General features: G+C 38.8%; 1 protein-coding gene and 1 non-coding gene across 2 annotated transcripts in view; one reads left to right on the top strand and one right to left on the bottom strand.

Moving 5' to 3' along the window:
- LMO7 (LIM domain 7) overlaps positions 1 to 17,569 on the top strand; it is a 189,126-nt gene that overhangs the window by 153,265 nt on the left and 18,292 nt on the right. The window contains 6 exon segments of the mRNA XM_032496862.1: positions 978 to 1,410; positions 3,065 to 3,373; positions 12,151 to 12,265; positions 13,484 to 13,645; positions 14,509 to 14,615; positions 15,586 to 15,646. Coding sequence (XP_032352753.1) covers positions 978 to 1,410; positions 3,065 to 3,373; positions 12,151 to 12,265; positions 13,484 to 13,645; positions 14,509 to 14,615; positions 15,586 to 15,646 — 1,187 coding nt within the window.
- TRNAT-AGU lies at positions 13,180 to 13,251 on the bottom strand. Its single transcript has one exon. It is a non-coding gene; the product is annotated as a tRNA-Thr (tRNA).

Raw genomic sequence — 17,569 nt, 5'->3', positions numbered from 1 at the left:
GCAAATATGCTTTAAGAATACTGTCAAAAAGGAAATGTGCTGGTAGGTGAAATTAAACAAAGCTCCTTTGTGCCCTAGATGCCAATGGTAAACACAGTTTCATTCACTTAAGTGCAGCAGAGTTGGCTTGAGAGGTACTCCTTACTAAATGGTAGCCCTGAGACTGTTTCGTCAACCTCTCTATAATTTATAGAAATGATGACTTTTAATCTGCAATAATTGCCCATGCAAATTCTACCAAGCTATATGAAATCATACACTAACTTGATCTTAATGGAAGTCTGAGTCTTGTGTGGTCTTCTGTTTTTACTAAACTTTTATTATAAATTGTATCCAGGAAAACTCTCAATGCTGTTAAGAAATCCATATATTTGGAGGGTTCAAATTGGTTGTCAGTTATCTTTATAGAACATTAATTTTGGAGGAATTATAAACTTGTGGATGAAACTTTAAATAATCCTTTCTTAAAATTTTCTTTTTTTTTCTGTATATATATTTTGTGTTGAAGTATAGTCAGTTTACAATACTGCATCAGTTTCTGGTGTACAGCATAATGCCTCAGTCATACATGAACATACATATATTCGTTTTCACATTCTTTTTCACCATAAGTTACTACAAGATATTGAATATAGTTCCCCACACTACACGGCATGAACTTGTTTACCTATTTTATCTATATTAGTTAGTTAGTATCTGCAAATCTCAAAAATCTCTTTACAATGTCAACTACTTCAGGGGTATTTTTTTAGCCTCTTTAAGAAAAAAAAGTCAAGCTCTTAATCTTTTTTCTGTAGCATTAAAAATTTGCATGTACTTATTTTCACTTTCTGTTAATATTGTATTATTATATGAAGTCGGCAGTCTTTTCATTCCCATCCACTTTTTTTTATGTTAATGACCAAAGTAACATCTGTCTCTCCATCTCTGTGTGTCAAATGCATAACTTTGTGGTTGTGGTGTTTCTTTCTGCTAAGGGAGTCCCAAAGTCAGATGCCTACAGCTACATCAAGGAGGAGATTGTATTCTTCTGATGACGTATTCACTGAAGAAAAGCTTCCCCCTACACTGACTATGTCAGAAGCAAGTTACCAGAGTGAGAGGGTAGAAGAGAAGGGGACAACTTATCCTGCAGAAATTTCTAAACAAGATTCTACAACTTTTGCCAAAAGGGAGGATGCTGTAACAGCTGAAATTCAGCTTCCTTCTAAAAGCCTCTGGGAGGAACACCACCCAGCCTCTTTGTCTTCTCAGCATTCACTGAATATACAAGTGGAGTCGAATCGAGTTTCAGCTTCTCTCCCCAGAAGTTACCAGAGATCTGATACGGCCAGGTTAACATCTGTGGTCACACCGAGACCTTTTGGCTCTCAGTCAAGGGGAATCTCATCACTCCCAAGATCCTACACGGTAAATGTGCTCCCAGTTCACTTAGCCTGTTCTGCAGAGCAGAATACTGGTGAACTTGTGCAGAGGTTTGAGTGCCGATGCTTGATATGTAAAATGTACATAATTTATATATAAAGCAGTTTTATTTTAGCCAGTGTAGATTCAGTAGATATTTAATGCTTAAAATATAGCAATGATGCAGAATTGATTAAACTTTAATTCAATGGAAGTAGAGCCAATACATTTAAAAAAATAAACCCCATTCTAAGGCAGAGCATTTATTCTTTAGTGTCATATTTTCTCAGATATATCTTCTGTAAATTATTAGGTTGTACAGTATGAAGTTGCCAGTAAGTTCTTTTTGACCTGCTAAACAGCAACTTCATGTGGCTTAACCTAAATATTTTCAGGTGATTATGTACAAATTTCTATTTTTCCTGATTTCCCACTTCATTAGAACTTGATATCTTTGAATGTAGTTATTAAAATGTATCTTATGGCTCAAAAATACATATTTTAAAGAATATAGAAAATGGAATCACTTGCCCTGAGAATGAAGCAGTACCACACACCTGAAACTGAGTGGATTAATTTGAACTATGTGAAAGGAAGCAGTACAGTCTGAGAACATCAGTGTTCAAATTCCTTCTACTTCTGCCAGGGTGGAATCCTGAAACTCTAAAACAAGAAAAATTCTATTACAAAACATTCAAGGTGAAGGAAGCCCACCTAAAGTAGCCAGGAAAAACTCTGACCATTATATTAAGTAAATATAGACATATTTGACAACATAAAAATCAAATTTATACAGTAGACACCATTAACTAGTCAAAAGACAATTTATATGGGCTCAGAAAAATATCAGTAAAATGTATTTTGTATATAGGGTTAATATCCCTAAGACTTAAAATGCTCCTACAATGGGTAAGGAAAAAATATATAGTAGAAAAATGGATATAGAAATGAATAGCCAGTTCAAGGGAGAGGAAGTTTAAATGGTTGGTAACATAAAGCACCACAGAAGCATATTCAGTCTTATTAGAGCAAGAAGGAGGTGGACAGCTTTTCCTCCATCTGATTGACAAAGATTTAAAACCTTCAAAACGTCTAGTATTGGCAAGGATGCAGAGAAACAGACATTCTTATACGTTACTTTGGGAGTGCATTACTACATTTAGAAAAAGATATATAAATGTATATATAAACATATTTTATATTGCATATATAAAATATTCCTTGGTCCAGCAAGTCTACTTTTGGGAATCTGTGCTCTAAAAAGAAACATTCTGGTTATAAAGATATGTGAATTATTTTCGGAAAATTTTAAGCAACACTGAATGCATATCAAATGAATAAATTATAGCTATACATACTGTGAAGTATTCAACAATTGAACTAGTTTAGATTTCTGCCTGTTGGCCAGGAGTGATGTAAACAAGCAAAGGTCAATAAGTAGGTCCTTTTATAACATAAACACTTTTGTAAAAACGATGAACCCTTCCACTACCTACGTGCACATCTGTTAGTAAGAACGTGCTCCAGGCTTTTAGTCATGGTCACTTTGCTATGTGAGGTATATGTTCCTTTCATAACTTTAAAATATTAATTGAATGCACACACTTTTAAAACAGAGATCTAACAGAATACCAAGTTTAAAGTGATGTTTCCTGTTTAGATGGATGATGGTTGGAAGTATAATGGAGACGTAGGAGGCGTTAAGAGAACCCAAAGCGATTTGGTTAGCACCTCTCTGCAAAAACCGGACAAAAGCCAGCTGGCGCCCAGCTCATCCAGCGAAGGACAGGCAGCAGCCTCCCGAGAAGGTGTGATGAGGTTGCCCTCTCCTACACCCCCCGTCTCATCTCCTTCCCAGGACCATGCTGCCGCTTCTAAAGACACATTATCTTCAACATCCAGTCCTGATTTAATGTCTGAGCTTGGAGAAGGGAGAAGCTCCCCACAGTCAGAGGTCTCAAGACCACAGGTGAGTTTGGGAAGGCTTTTTATCACTCTCTGCTCAGAAACATAAATATTTAAATCTGGAAGCCACGTTTCTCACCTCCAGGTATTACAGTCTGGGCTGATAATGTAGAAAATGATACTGTAGTTTATTTTTTAACCGATCTTGGAGGAAGTAGGTCTCTTGCAACTCTGAGTCTATGGGTCCAGATTATATTTGTGATATGGGCGGATGGAGACTTTTGGACCCGTCTCCTTGGGGCTTAGATGGGTTTTCCCTCTAGCTGTTGCCTTGCACTGTGCTTAGCGGTCCGGGTGCAGGTGCAGGGCTCACTTGGGAGGTTTTCGGTGCAGATCTAGTAGACAGATGGGTAATAAAAGCTCCTTCTCAGGGAAGTGAACTGACCCCAAGGAGAACGTGGTGCACATGTGAGGTACTGGCCTCTAGGCACATGGCATTTCTAGGTTACCATATGAACCTCCTCGTGACTTTTAATACGAGTTTATACTTTGGAAAGCCCAGAATTGTGTAGGGGGGATATTGAGGCTTAGTGACAGTATGACAGTTGCATTACTTAACATTTGGAGTCCAAACAAAGTATACCATCAGATGAAAAATGACTCAGGGTATTTGTACTTTTCCTACTTAAGAATCCCATAGCTGACTTTAAGAGAATCATTAGGCAATGAATGTTTTTATGGTATATTTTACATGTAGGCTAAAACGTCGTTGGTTGTCTACAGAACAGAAAGAAAGCTTTTCTCTTTCAGAAAAAAAAAACCTTCATTAAACAATTTGATAGTTATTGGGACCCTTGAGCATGGAGATGCTTCTGTGGTTCTGTGGCGTAGTCTTGCGTTCTCTGCTGCCTTACTAGGGTGTTTTTCCCCCCAGGGCACAACATCAAGCATGTAACCTGGCCTCAGTTATATTAATGAAATACCTTTCTGTGAAATATGATATAGCAGATTTTAGTATCATTAGTTTTTATTAGTGCAGGAGAGCTTAACAAGTTAGAGTAAGCTTTTTTCCTTCATGGCTATAAAGTACTCTGTGCTTGGGAAAATCTGGAAATGCAGGAACATATAAATAACAAAAATGACTTGGTAACCCCATCATTTAGAGATATCCTTTCACATTTAGGTATATTTCTTCCAGTTTTCCCATGCATATTTACAAACATCTAAAACCAATTTCATCAGATTGCTAAAATCATTTTTTTGTAAGTTATTTTTCTAACTTCAATTTTAAAGAATTGGAAAACATGTAATTAGCATCGTAAGTCTCAGTGGATGAGAACAATAGCCTATTTTATACTTGGGGAACATAAGGTAACAGTGGATGAATAATAAAAAGGGAAGCAAGGTGTCTTTTGTTTTATGGACGTGCCTTTTTGCCTTCACCTTTTCAAATAGCAAATCCCACAAAACAGCCAATTAATGTATTGTGCGAGGTGGTGGAAACTCCCTCAGGGTGGCAGTTGACTAGCTGCATCCGTGGGATTAAGAGGAAGAAGGTAAGTGTGGGTGTGGGTTTGTTCCAGGTGAGAGCAGTTCAGGGGTACCTGCGTTAACGCGGCCTGGTTTCAGGTTTCATCCTTAGTAGATTTAGCTCTTTAGTCACCCAACTTGAAATGGAATGCTACCAAGCAAAATGAGCCGTGATCTAGTAAGTGGAGCAACCAGAATTCTTGAACAAATGTATTTATCCTCTGGTGACTTGCCTGCCCCTGAGATGCTTGGCGTGTCCACTTCTGTCCTCTGAGGAAGGTAGCTTATGTGACGTCGCCCTGCTCTGGTCCCTGGAAGGAGCTTGCTGACTTGGGAAAAGGGCTGTGAACCAATATGTCAAAGGCATATGCAACATTCCTCCAAACTATCTGATTCTAGGAGTTCAGAGAACAGAAAAATAAAATAGTGTGGGGCTGGAAGTCTAGATGAAGCACAGTTGGTTTACAGTGTTACACTAGCTGCAGGTGGATGTCCCGGAAACTGTGGAAGACTGTCCTTCAGGTCGTCTTTCTTACCTCTCGATGTTCGCTGGAATGTCTCTTCGTTCCTTCCTGCAGCCTCCCTTAATGTTACACTTTTCTGTCCCCACTTCTGCTACCCTAATTCCGGCCCTTTCTCCATCCATGCAAACACTTTGTAAATAGTCATATGTCTCTATGCCTTCTACACAAGGCTGGCACCAGATTAATTTGCATGATGCCAGGCTGTACTTGGTAATTTCTCTGCTTCAAAGCCCTCTGGGCACGCTGTGGTCTGTTCACTGAAGTTCAAAGCACTCGGGGGGACACTGAGGCCCCTGCTGACTGGTCCCAGACTCCCTTTGTAGTGCCGTAACAGCTAATGTTTACTGAGCCCGGCTATGCAGGGCATTACCTTAGTTAATCCTCACAGTGACCCTCTAATCGCTGTTTGGTGGCCGTGAAAACTGAGACATGGCGTGGTCATGTTACTTGTCCAAGGCCACACAGGGTGTACTGAGTGGTAGAGTCAGGATTTGAACTCAGGCAGTCTGACTCAAGGTTCCCCACACAGCTCTGTGTTGTGAGAAAGAGAAGGAAGCAGGTGACATCTAGCCACAGGGGACCGCTTGCTTCTTCTGGAACATACCATATACTTTCACGAGCACATCAGATACATATTTGTTCTCATTTGTTACCGTATTTAAAAATGTTCATTTCACCCATCTCTGTATTTTGAACTCTTCCTGTTCCTTCAAAGCCCAGGAGAGTCACTTCCTTTGTGAGTCAGGATATCTCCTCCCCCTTGTTGGAACTGAACTTTTCACCCTGAACAAGAGTTTCATTCACTGAATTCTTCCTTGTTCCATAGATTCATTTCTCATTCTCTGGTATTTATACCCTCCATAGCCTTTACCATAGTTAGCACTCAGGTGTTCCCTGGCTTGAATTACATTCAGGGCTCTGATGACTAGACTCAAGTATGAACTTTATTCATCAGGTAATTTAGGTCCTTATAGGATCTTGAGTGTGGGAATTTTAAGATTAAGGGGTGTTTTGGGAATGTAAGCACTCTGATGTTATATAGAATTATTTTTAAGAAGTAAAACCTGGGGGCAGAGAAGGCTGGGAGCCTACCACACAGTCCTGGTAATAAGGGAGTTCATGACATAAAGGAGCGAAGACTGAATGAAGGAAGAACTTAAATGACCTCATATAAAATCTGCCCAGGAATTTCTTTCCCATCCGCATTGTTGATCTGGAGTTTTCTCTCCAGTCCCTTTTCTCCCATACTTCTGTCATGGTATTGCTTCTTTCCCTGCCTGCATTGCCAATCCAGGGCAGTCCTGGGGCTGACCCTGAACAGGAGGGGACAGTGTGGCTCCCAGAGTCCTCCATCCTTCTCCAGCTGCCTCACAGATGTGTTTTATTCCCCCAAATTGATCTTGCCTACAGATTTTTGTTTTCTGCCTTGTCAGAACCCTCTGCTCTCAAATCTCATCCCAGTCCACATTTCAGGACCTTTGACCCAGATTTTTAAAGCCGTACCAGAAGTAGGATGACAGGTGGAAGGAAGGAAGCTTGTTACAGGTCCACATCCTAGTGCCCAAGCCTCTGACGGTGCCCCTTTCAGTAGTGCCCAGGGTCTGCCTTGTCACAGCTTCCTCCTGTGCACTTCACCTGCGTGTCACCATCACTAGACCTCCTCTCTCTAAAGGTCGCGAGCAAGACTGTCGTGCTCACTTTTAGTGCGGTGCCTGGATCTGAAGTGTTTGTTGAACGCTGACCGGGTTCTGCTGGCTTTAGAGCTAAGTGTGTGAAAGTTAAACAGGCTTTTCTGTAGCTGATGTGGAAATTGCTAACCCAGCATATATTACTATGTATAATGTTGTTTCCATGGGAAAAAGAAGATGATTACTGGGCATCAACCATGTGCTTTGGCATCTTTTAAATGTTTCATTTAATCCTCTCAATACCCTAGCAAGGTGGGTGGTATTTTCCTCCCATTTACCAGGGAAATACTGGAGATTTGAAAGTTATGCAGTATGCCACTGGCTAGTTAAATGCTTAGGTCACAGTTGAAATTTCTCTGACCCAATTTTTTTTTTAAATATAACATGCTTAAATTTGAGAACTGCCTTATATCAAGTTAAAACACCAAATGTTGACTTATTTTAACTTTGCCATGTCTCTAGAATTTTGGAGCCAATTTGGACTGAAGTATCTTCTGGTTCATAAAGGGAAAATCACTCTTAAAATTAATATGAGGAAAGGTAGCTATTTATTGAAACGTACCAGAACTGAATCTAATTGTGAAATGTAGACTTTGAAATCTACCCAGTAGGCAATAAGGCACTACCATCAATTTAAAAACTGGGTGTAATTATTAGATTCGGCATTTTCTGTAACCAAAGTTCTGGCAGCTGTGTAGAAAGAAGCTGGAGGGAAGGAAGGGCTGGAGGTGGGAGGGCCAATTAGGAGGTGCCCTGCAGCAATTTACAGGGGAAACCAGGACCAGAATGAAGGTGAGAACCTGAAGGAGGATGGAAGGGTGGAATGGTTCAAGACGGATTCATGGATTGTGGACTTGCCAGCACTTTATTAAGTGCATGTGTGTGGTGCGTGGGGGACCATTGTGTGGAGGTGGGGTGGGGAGCAGTTAGTGGAGGGAAGGAGGAAGAGACCCAGAAAGAACCTGATGTTTCTAACTTGGGCATCTGGTTAGGTAGTGATATGATGAACCAATATATGAAAAGGAAGAGGTGGAAGAGCAGGTTTGGGGAGGTAAATAACAGATTCAGTTTTGAATATGTTGGGCTTAGATAGTAGTTGAAGACAGTGCATGGGGTTTACTTAGGAAAGCATGTAGTCCAGAAGGTGGGGTGTAGTCCAGAAGGAGGAATGACAACAAAAAGGAAATAGAAGAAAAAAAAAACACACTACTGAAACTGAGAGGTGGCCCGCGAGATGGGGGGAAAAGGCAAGAGAAAATGGAATGAAGGGTGACTTAGAAGACTGCGTAAGAAGCAAGAACAGTTGGTAGTGCCTGATGGGATGAAGACCAACAGTGGATTTGGAAGGTAAGAGAGAAGCTTGGGAATGGGTTGAATCAAGTGACAGAGCTGAAAACACCACCTGCTTCCTTGGGATGGGGGATGGTGAAGCGGGGAGGGCGGGTGTAGACATCTCTTTGGTGAAGGAGTGATCTGAGGGCTGCTCGCTCTCTTCTCATCCCACTAAGACCCTTAAAAAAACGACACTAAGAACCAGTGTGCAAAAATCAAAGGTGGTATAGTTCCTCTGTTATTTATGACTTTACAGCCTGCATGGATTTTTTGTTACTTGATTTGATCAAGATAAGTAGGCTTTAAGTAGGCGAAAACATTGGAGGAGAATCGACGTCTGGCTGGTTAGCACACCACGCTGAGCCTGTTCTTCCTTCCCATCTGTGGGGACGTGAGAATCTTAATTCACCAGATCTCACAAAAATAGATCTTCTCATTGCTGTACCCGGTTACCACGTTTTTGTTTAAAAACCTCAGCTTGAAGTGTATACTTCTGTTCAAAATTGTGTCCAGTTGGAGGGAAGTTACTTTCACTTTTGATGCTGATGTGCTGGTAACTATAGTTTAATCTCTCCCGGTGCGGACAACTGAAGCCACTTGAGACAGTTCTTTATCGGTCATCAAGACTCTAGATTTCCCCCGATAATTTATGTTCTTGGTTCCATCTAGTTCAAAGGGAAGTTCCCACAATATTGTCTTCTGAAGCATGGATCCTTTGTGGAATATTCACATGGCATATGTCTTGCAGAGGGAAATAAGGAAGTAGAAATCCTAAGTGAAGTCATCGTTGAATAGTTTATGCTTGACTGTAATTATAGACACATTCACCTGCAGATGGTCTTAGGGACAAACTAGCCCAAGAACTGTGGATTCCAGAGACGCCTGAGGGGCTGTCATGGGGGAAGCCATCTAAAAGGGGCCTCTGGGGCGCTTTCCCTAAGGCTACAGCACCCACCTGAATCCTTTCTGTATGTTGGTGTAGGAGGGAGATGGTCACCATAACGTTTTCATTTGAAAACAGGCTTTTGAAAAACAGAAAGCTTTCAAGTCAGTGTCATTGTGAGGGAAGATTCTGCCAGACTCAGTGACCTGCCTGAGGCTGCCTGGCTGTTGGCAGAATTGCTCACGCGGTTCCTCTCCTTTCCTGTGTGCATCACCAGGACCCACATAGGCTTCCAGGCTGTAGCCACTGAGAGGCTGACCTCCTCTATTAACTATTTCTGAGAGGTGCTTCTCTGCCCTTTTATTATGCCCCAGCAGAGATTTATCTCCAAGGTGAGAGCGGCCCTTGGGAGGACAGGTCTTCTGGTCTAATACAATTGTGAGACTCCTGCATCCGTGGCTTCGGCTCGTTGGCTTTTATCCTATGTTTGGTGGAAAAGGATAATGTTCGCTGGCTGTCTCCCACAAAGTATTCTTTATTGTAGTTTGGAACTGTTTATTACAACTCCATCCTGTCTCTTATTCTTCAAGATAAAAAAACCTCAATTAATGTCTGGGAGCATCTACCCCATCATTTGTCTCTGTGCCCTTATATAGCAATTGATTCTGCACTCTTGTTGGCTTTAGGTCAGAATTCTTTGGGGGGTGGGGTGGGGTAAGAGTGGTGAAGATGACCGCTTATTTTCATTGAGTCATCTCTAATTTAAGTGTGTGGTGGTTTTGGTTAAGGAGTAGAACTAACCAGTAATTTTTTCTATTCATAGCATTTTACTGTGTTCTAGAGACTGGTGTGCATCAGGCTGATTATTGATGAGTGTTCTCACTGTTTGTCTCTGGGTTCCCATATTTAAACAGTTTTACATGCTTTTTGATGAAAACATTTCTATATTATTAGCTATAAATGTTTCTTCCCTAAAAGAATTCCATACCCACTCTTGAAGAGTCAATAATTATTTCTTGAGAGCAAGGACCAGGCCTCTTTCATCCTTCTTTCCCAAGTGTTTTATTCAGAATAGATGCACAGTAAGTGTATGTTGAATAAGTGAGTGAGTGTTATTACAGCGCTTACCGCCTGTGTCCACGTAACACAGTCAGTTCTTGATCCTGTCCTCAGTGCCTTCCTTGTCTTCCTTCTAACTCTTATGTCATATCACAGTTTTTCTCAGCATATAGTCACTTGGATTTTAAATTTATTTTAGAGATGGAAAACTTTAAGTATAAGTCTTTATGAATTGCCCAGTCAGTCCTAGGTTTGGGTTTAACTGCCAAATTAAAATGGAGAAATTGTAGGTCTTTTTTTTTTTTTTTTCCAGAAAATCAAGTGGCTTTGGGAAGAACTTTTCTTTTTCAACAGTTATGTCTAAGTTCTTGATAATTATGAATCAAAGAACTGGAAACACTAATATAGGAAACACATGCTAAAATTTATGTCTGCTGTTTACCCAAAACAAAAAATGTAAATAATGACAGATAATTAAATTTTTCACATCATGCACTGTAAAACATGAGACACTTGTTTGGGAAAACAGCTTAAGGTAGTCCGTGAAACTGAGGATTTGTTGCTGTGTGCTGTATACAGTGATGGAGATGGAAATAGAGTTGTAGCTGTCATCTGTCCAAGAGGCTGTTGTTCTTGAGCTTGTGGGCTGATGTTACTTCAAGGAGCTTGTGGCGTCTTGATTGGAGCGTTCTTGGCATCTTACTGGTGGTTCCTCAGGGATGAGCTAGTTGAACATTTTGCAGCAGATATAACAGCTCTGCCCTGACCCCTAAATCTTCATGCAGCAGCAGGGCAAGCAGAAATGCCTTGACAGAATTTCAGATGCCTGTAAAGGGGCGGTACCAGCTCTTTTGTGTCCATGAACCCCTCAAAAATTATTTACCTAAATAAGTTCAACATTAGAGGTAATTTTTAAAAGTACGGTGGCATTTTAAAAATACATGATTTAACTAATTTTTGCATTTTCAAAAATGCCATTTAATTGAAATGTATTTGAGATACAATGTGTAAATTTAAAATATACAATGTTAATTTGATACATTTATATATTGTAATATTGCTACTGTAGTGATAATGTCTCTCATATTATGTAATTATCTGTTCTTTTTAGTGGTTGGAATAATTCCTAGTCTCAGCAAGTTTGATTACAATAGGATATTGCTGATATTCACAAGACTGTGCATTGGATCCCTAGGGCTTATTTACTATTCACTGCAAGTTTGTACCCTTAAACAATGTTTGTCCTATCCCTTCACCCCCATCCCCTGGTAACCACCACTGTACTCCCTGTTTTATGAGTCTGGCTTTAAGATATCACATATAAATGGTATCATACAGTACTCGTCTTTTCTCTGTCTGACTTACCTCACTTAGCACAGTGTGCTCAAGGTCTATCCATGTTGTCACAAATGGCGGGATGTCATTTTTCTCATGGCTGAATAATATTCCATCATGTGTATATATACAACAGATCTCACTCAGCTTCATTCCTGGGTAATAACTAATGGTCTGTAAATTAGACCCATTGGTATGGTGGGCAAAGGTCTAAGCTTTATCAATATTAACCAACTGATTTATAGTATTAATATGAAGAAATATATCTATGGATATGAAGGTTTCCCATATTTTAACAGCAGAATAATAAAGTCAGTGATATTTACATAAATGAAGGTTTTACCAAACCCAAAGGGAAAAGAAAGGCTTCTGGTTTATCGTGCAATAATTCAAGTGCCCCTTGCATGCAGCCTCCCTCCTTTCACAGATAGACTTTCCTCCACGTGGGTGCCAGGGACACTTGATCCCACCGTTTCATGTTTGTTTTCAGGATCAGTTCAGTGATATGAGAATCAGCATAAACCAGACGCCCGGGAACAGTCTTGACTTTGGGTTTACAGTAAAATGGGCTTATTCCGGGATCTTCGTAGCATCAGTCGAAGCAGGTAAATCATAGATTCAGCTCTGCTGAAGTTTCTTTTCCTTTGTTGTCCTGTGCTGTTCAACCCCACCCCACCCCCACAACCCCAGGAATTCGTCTGTTTGATAGAGGAGAAAACACGTGAAAAATGCAGCAGTAAAGCAGGGCAGTGCATCCTCTTCCCAGAGACTAGTAGTTGGGGTTACAGAGTACATACTGTTTGTTCTCCTTGCCTAATTAATTTCAGTTTTGAAGAGTCTTAATTTTGTGACTTTTGCAGAATTCATTTATCAACAGTTTAGTCTTAATATTTGGAAATACTAACAAACAATACTTAATTGAAGATTCAGAAAGAACTTTCCCTGACCATCTGTGTCTGTAGTAGGTAGAGAGGTGCTATATATAATCAGTGTTTTCTGAGCATCCCAATATATCTATTGCCCGTGGACTCCTCAGGATGCTTTGGGACTTTTACAAAATTATCGCCTCTCCCTCACCAAGGGTTATACCAAATCAAACCCAGGAACTCCTAGCAAAATATTACAAGGCCTAAAATTAAAATGTATTCATGAGGAGTTCCTCATTTACATACTTTAACTTTATAAAAATGCGTTCTAATTCTGGTTATTCCTTTGAAATTTCAGAACTGCTTTAATTAGATAATGGTACGTAGTGGTTTTAAGCTGTTTTAAGTGGCCCTGTTTTCTTCTCCATTCCAGAATGCATTTGGATTAGGAAGCTCAATTAAAGTACAATATATATTTCACATCTTTAACTTAAAAATAATTTTAAATTGTCTTCTTAGGAGGTTAATAAAGAAATTTTAGTGAACACATGGGTTTATTATTTCTCCTTTAAATGTTAAGGAAGATACATGCTACACATGGAATTTTTTTGTGGGGGGGAGGTAATTAGGTTTATTTACTTATTTATTTTTAATGGAGGTACTGGGGATTGAACCCAGGACCCTGTGCATACTAGGCACACACACTACCACTGAGCTATACCCCCACCCCCAGAAGTTACATACTATAGAATTAAAAAAAAAAAAGCCTCCTTTGGTTGCTTTGTAATGTTGTAGCTACTCAAATATTTGATAACTTTAAGAAAGTTTGTGACTCTTCTCCACCTGAAAAAATAGGAGAAATGATTAAGAAGTCATTTTTGCCTTAATTTAAATAACAATGCCTAGTAGAACATGGATTTTTAAAATCAGTGATTTAATTTATTTTACTTTATTTAGGTAGCCCAGCAGAATTTTCTCAGCTACAGGTAGATGATGAAATTATTGCTGTCAACAACACCAAGTGTTCATATAAGGACACAAAAGAGTGGGAGGAAACCATGGCTAAAGCTCAGGAAGCTGGAAACCTAGTAATGGATATCAGGCGCCATGGAAAGTCTGGTGAGCTAGTTTATACCACTGTGTTTGGCTTTCTAAATTGGGAACTGGTCTTTGGCAAGTAGTCATAACAGCTTGCTTCAATAATTTTTTTTTCTTTTCATTTTACTTTTTTTATTTTTTTGGCTTAAAGATGTTTTGTGGTTATGTTGAGACAAATCTTGAATGATGCTTCCTTGGATATTCTGTCTGAAAACGTTTGGCTAGCAAATTTACTGAATTCTGCATTATTTATTGACTGATTTATATGCTGAGCTGGCTTTGAATGCAGATATCAACCAAAGGCTCTTGTCATTGTATCTGCATTTGGGAGTCATATAATAATGTTGAATATTAAGAATTGCACTATGGTTTCACTTTCTCTGCAGCACCTTGGCTGTAACTGGTGTAAGAGAGGACACAGTAGGTCAGTATCCTGGCTGTTCCTTCCGAAGGAACTTCCGATATGCATTTCACCATTGTGCTTCTTAATTGTTGAGGTTACATGGGGTGGGGCGTTAAGCCTCCCCAGACCTACCAACTTACGATATCAAAATATAATATCCAGTCCTGGCTTACAGAAGGATTCAGCAAATTTGCCCATCTTTTCATTATTAACATACTCTAATCCTGCGTTTTTGGAAGGTGGTCTGTTGATAAAAGCCCTAAACTCTTCATTTCTTTCACACGCTGTCTGATTTATTTGTCTTGTGTATGTGTATTTTGTATATGTACATTCAGTAACTTTGTTCTTTCCACTTCAACTTTTCTGTGTACTCATTTCTTGATCTTCATGTGACAATCAGACTGGGGCACAGACCAACCTTCCCTGCCATTTACACGGCATAAAACCCTCAATCTCACCAGTATGGCTACCAAAATTGTAGGTTCACCTGAAACAAAGTGGATTGATGCAACTTCCGGAATTTACAGCTCAGACAAATCTTCAGATCTATCAATGACAACTGATTTCTCAGAAAGCCTTTGGCATTCTGTAAGTATTTTGAGAAGTGAGAGTATTTGGGTATAGCAAAGCAACTTCAGGTAGTGTGTGTGTAGGGGGGATTTAGTTTGTTTGAACAATTTTGATGCTACTTTAAAAACAGATAATTGAATAAGGTAATTTATAGTAATGAGAGTGAAATATATTTTTGAAAATCATAAGGCATTACTCATTAATACTTTAGAGTGATGGTGAGTTATAAAATGGTAAAATCAAAAGATCTGATAGTGTTTTTTTGCAGGTGTTCCTTACCAGTCTTTCATCATTATACCCATCTCTCAGATCTTTGTGGATGAGAAGTAGTAATTATGTAAAATTAAACACTATAACTTTTCTATGCTTTCTTTACTCTTCGCTGGTGAAATAAGTATAGTAATTGTGTGCAATTTAAAGCCTCATGAAGGGGTTTTAGTTCTTGTGAAGGTGAGTTTGATGGGTAGACTTACATATGTGGTTGAAATAGTTTACATTAATTGATAAAAATAATTATGTAGACATTAAGTATCAAAGCAATCGTTAAACTTATATGTTTAAATAAGTGTTTATATTGATTCTCTACATACAATTGTTATCTTGAGATCCTCTCTTTTATCCAAAAAGGAGATGCTGCTACAATGTAAGAAAAGTTTAAATGTTAGAGGGTCCTATGTGACTGTTTTGCTTACTCATAAATATAAGCCAAATGGACTAATGATTATTTGGCCCATCATGTTTCTTGGAAAATTACTGACTGATTTAACTTACAGCCATCCATGCTTGCAGCTGGTCATTAATCCTTCCTCCAGTATTAAAGAACAATGAAAAAAATAGTTTCTATTATTTGTAAAAGGCTGTCAGGAATATATTAGTATCCTGAAAACCTCATCTTGTTAAAAGATATTTTCACCAAGGGAAGATGCATTATTAAGCCCAAAGTCCAAAGGGAGAGAATGCTGTTAACTGTCATTTTTATCCTCTCCAGAAAACTGAATCCAAGGAAATCAATGGCATTCCTGAGGAAAGCAATACTTTTGAATCAAAAGGTAAACAGTACCACTAGAACTTGCATTTATAATATAGAAGTCACAGTACTCAGGTTCTGCTGTTGTAAAAATTAATAGCTATGAGTGAAAGCAAAACTGATCCACTGCAAGTGGAAACTAAAAGGTTAGCACACAGATCCAATTGCAGCCAGGTGGAAGGGCGTTCAGTTCCAGTGTTGCATAGTCCAGGAACTGCAAACAAAGCTTTGGCAGTGTGTCCAAGAGCTCTGAGTGCTTGTGTGTCTAAGCCAAATAATTAAGACTGGTTTTCCTGAGGCCATGAGCCTTCTTGCTATGGTGTGCTGACAAAGGGAATCTTAGTTCAATACAAAACAACGAATGAGGTTTCCTTTTCCCCTTTATTGTTTTGAAAGGGACAAGCTTGGAAGCAGCTTGTAAGAGGGAACTGTCAATGACAATAACAGTTGTTGTAAAAGTACCCATTTGTAATAAAAAAGCAGACATAACATCTAGGGAAGCTTTGTGTTATGGAGTTATCCCTCTCTTTCTCCTCCTGGCCCTCTCTAAATGATTTAGTTACCACACACTACATGCTTTTCCTTAGGCATACAAAATAAATAAGAAAGATCTGGTCCACACAGGCAGGGAAAGAGACCCAGAGAAGAAGAAACATCTCTCAGCGTGAAACTAGGCTGCCAGGCACAGGGCTGGGTTTTCACGGCAGACTGATGGCTTTGAATCTGCATTTGCCAGTTCTCAGCAATACCTTACATCAAAGTCAAACCGAGTGTATACATTTCCCCTCCTTTATGGATTACTTAACTTTGTATTTAATTTCTGATAGAGGGGACTATGTTTTAACTGTTGGACATAGCATTCTTTATCAAAAGGGTTTTTAAAAGTGAACATGACTTATTTTTCCCTCATGAGTTTTTTTTTTTTAATGATTAAGGCTCATCATATACCTAGGTATAACATTGCATTATTTCAACTCATTAATAGCCATGAGAGTGAACAGTTTTGTCGAGGTTAACATGGTCTAACACTGACTTTTATCAGCAAGAATGATATTAAATTATTTCCAAGGTCTTTTTTTTATATATGTATTTTTTTTAATTGAAGTATAGTCAATTTACAATGTTATATCAATTTCTGGTGCACAGCACAATGCTTCAGTCATACATAAACATACATATTCGTTTTCATATTCTTTCTCATCATAAGTTGCTACCAGATATTGAATATAGTTCCCTGTGCTATTCAGTATGAACTTGTTGTTTATCTCATGATGTTTTAATCTAAGACATGCAGGTCCCGTTCTGCCAGTGACTCAGGCAGAGCCCCCGTTAGTAACTATAGGGCAGGACACAGGCCCTGTCATTTGAGGGTTTTGTTTAGATAAATAAATACCAATTAGTATCAAATAATAATTGCATTTACATTTTATGAATAAACGGAAGTATAATAATCATTTGCCATAATCCTGAGACAGATCTGTAGAAGTCAGAATATTTTCTTTTTCTTTTTTATCTGATTGAACTCTGTTTGCTTTATTTAAAATTAGTGGCTGAAAGATCTTGGAAACTAGGGCAAAATAGTCTAGTTAGAAGAAAGTTTTAATTTTAGCATTTTTAAATCATTTTCTGGGTATTATTTATTTTCTTATCGTCTTCCCCATTATTTTTTAGTTCCTTTTTCACTTATGAACTCTTAGTTACAAACATTTCTTAGTTACAGGCTCTTAGTTACAAACAATTCTTCTTGGACTAAAAGAGAATTTGAATTGATTAACCTGAGCAAAAAAAATTTAATTTCTGTTTCCCCAAAGCTGCGTGATCTAGGTATTTCAGCTTCTATGAAACTATGATGCTATTTTCTAAAATTCATTAATCAAAATATTAGTTCCTTTTACTAATTGGAACGTAGTATAGATTACTAAAACTATGTGTGTCTTTATGCATT

This window comes from Camelus ferus, chromosome 14, assembly GCF_009834535.1.
Source record: "Camelus ferus isolate YT-003-E chromosome 14, BCGSAC_Cfer_1.0, whole genome shotgun sequence".
NCBI lineage: Eukaryota > Metazoa > Chordata > Mammalia > Artiodactyla > Camelidae > Camelus > Camelus ferus.
Note: the sequence above shows the minus strand (reverse complement) of the source record. Positions and strands in the feature narration are given on the sequence as shown.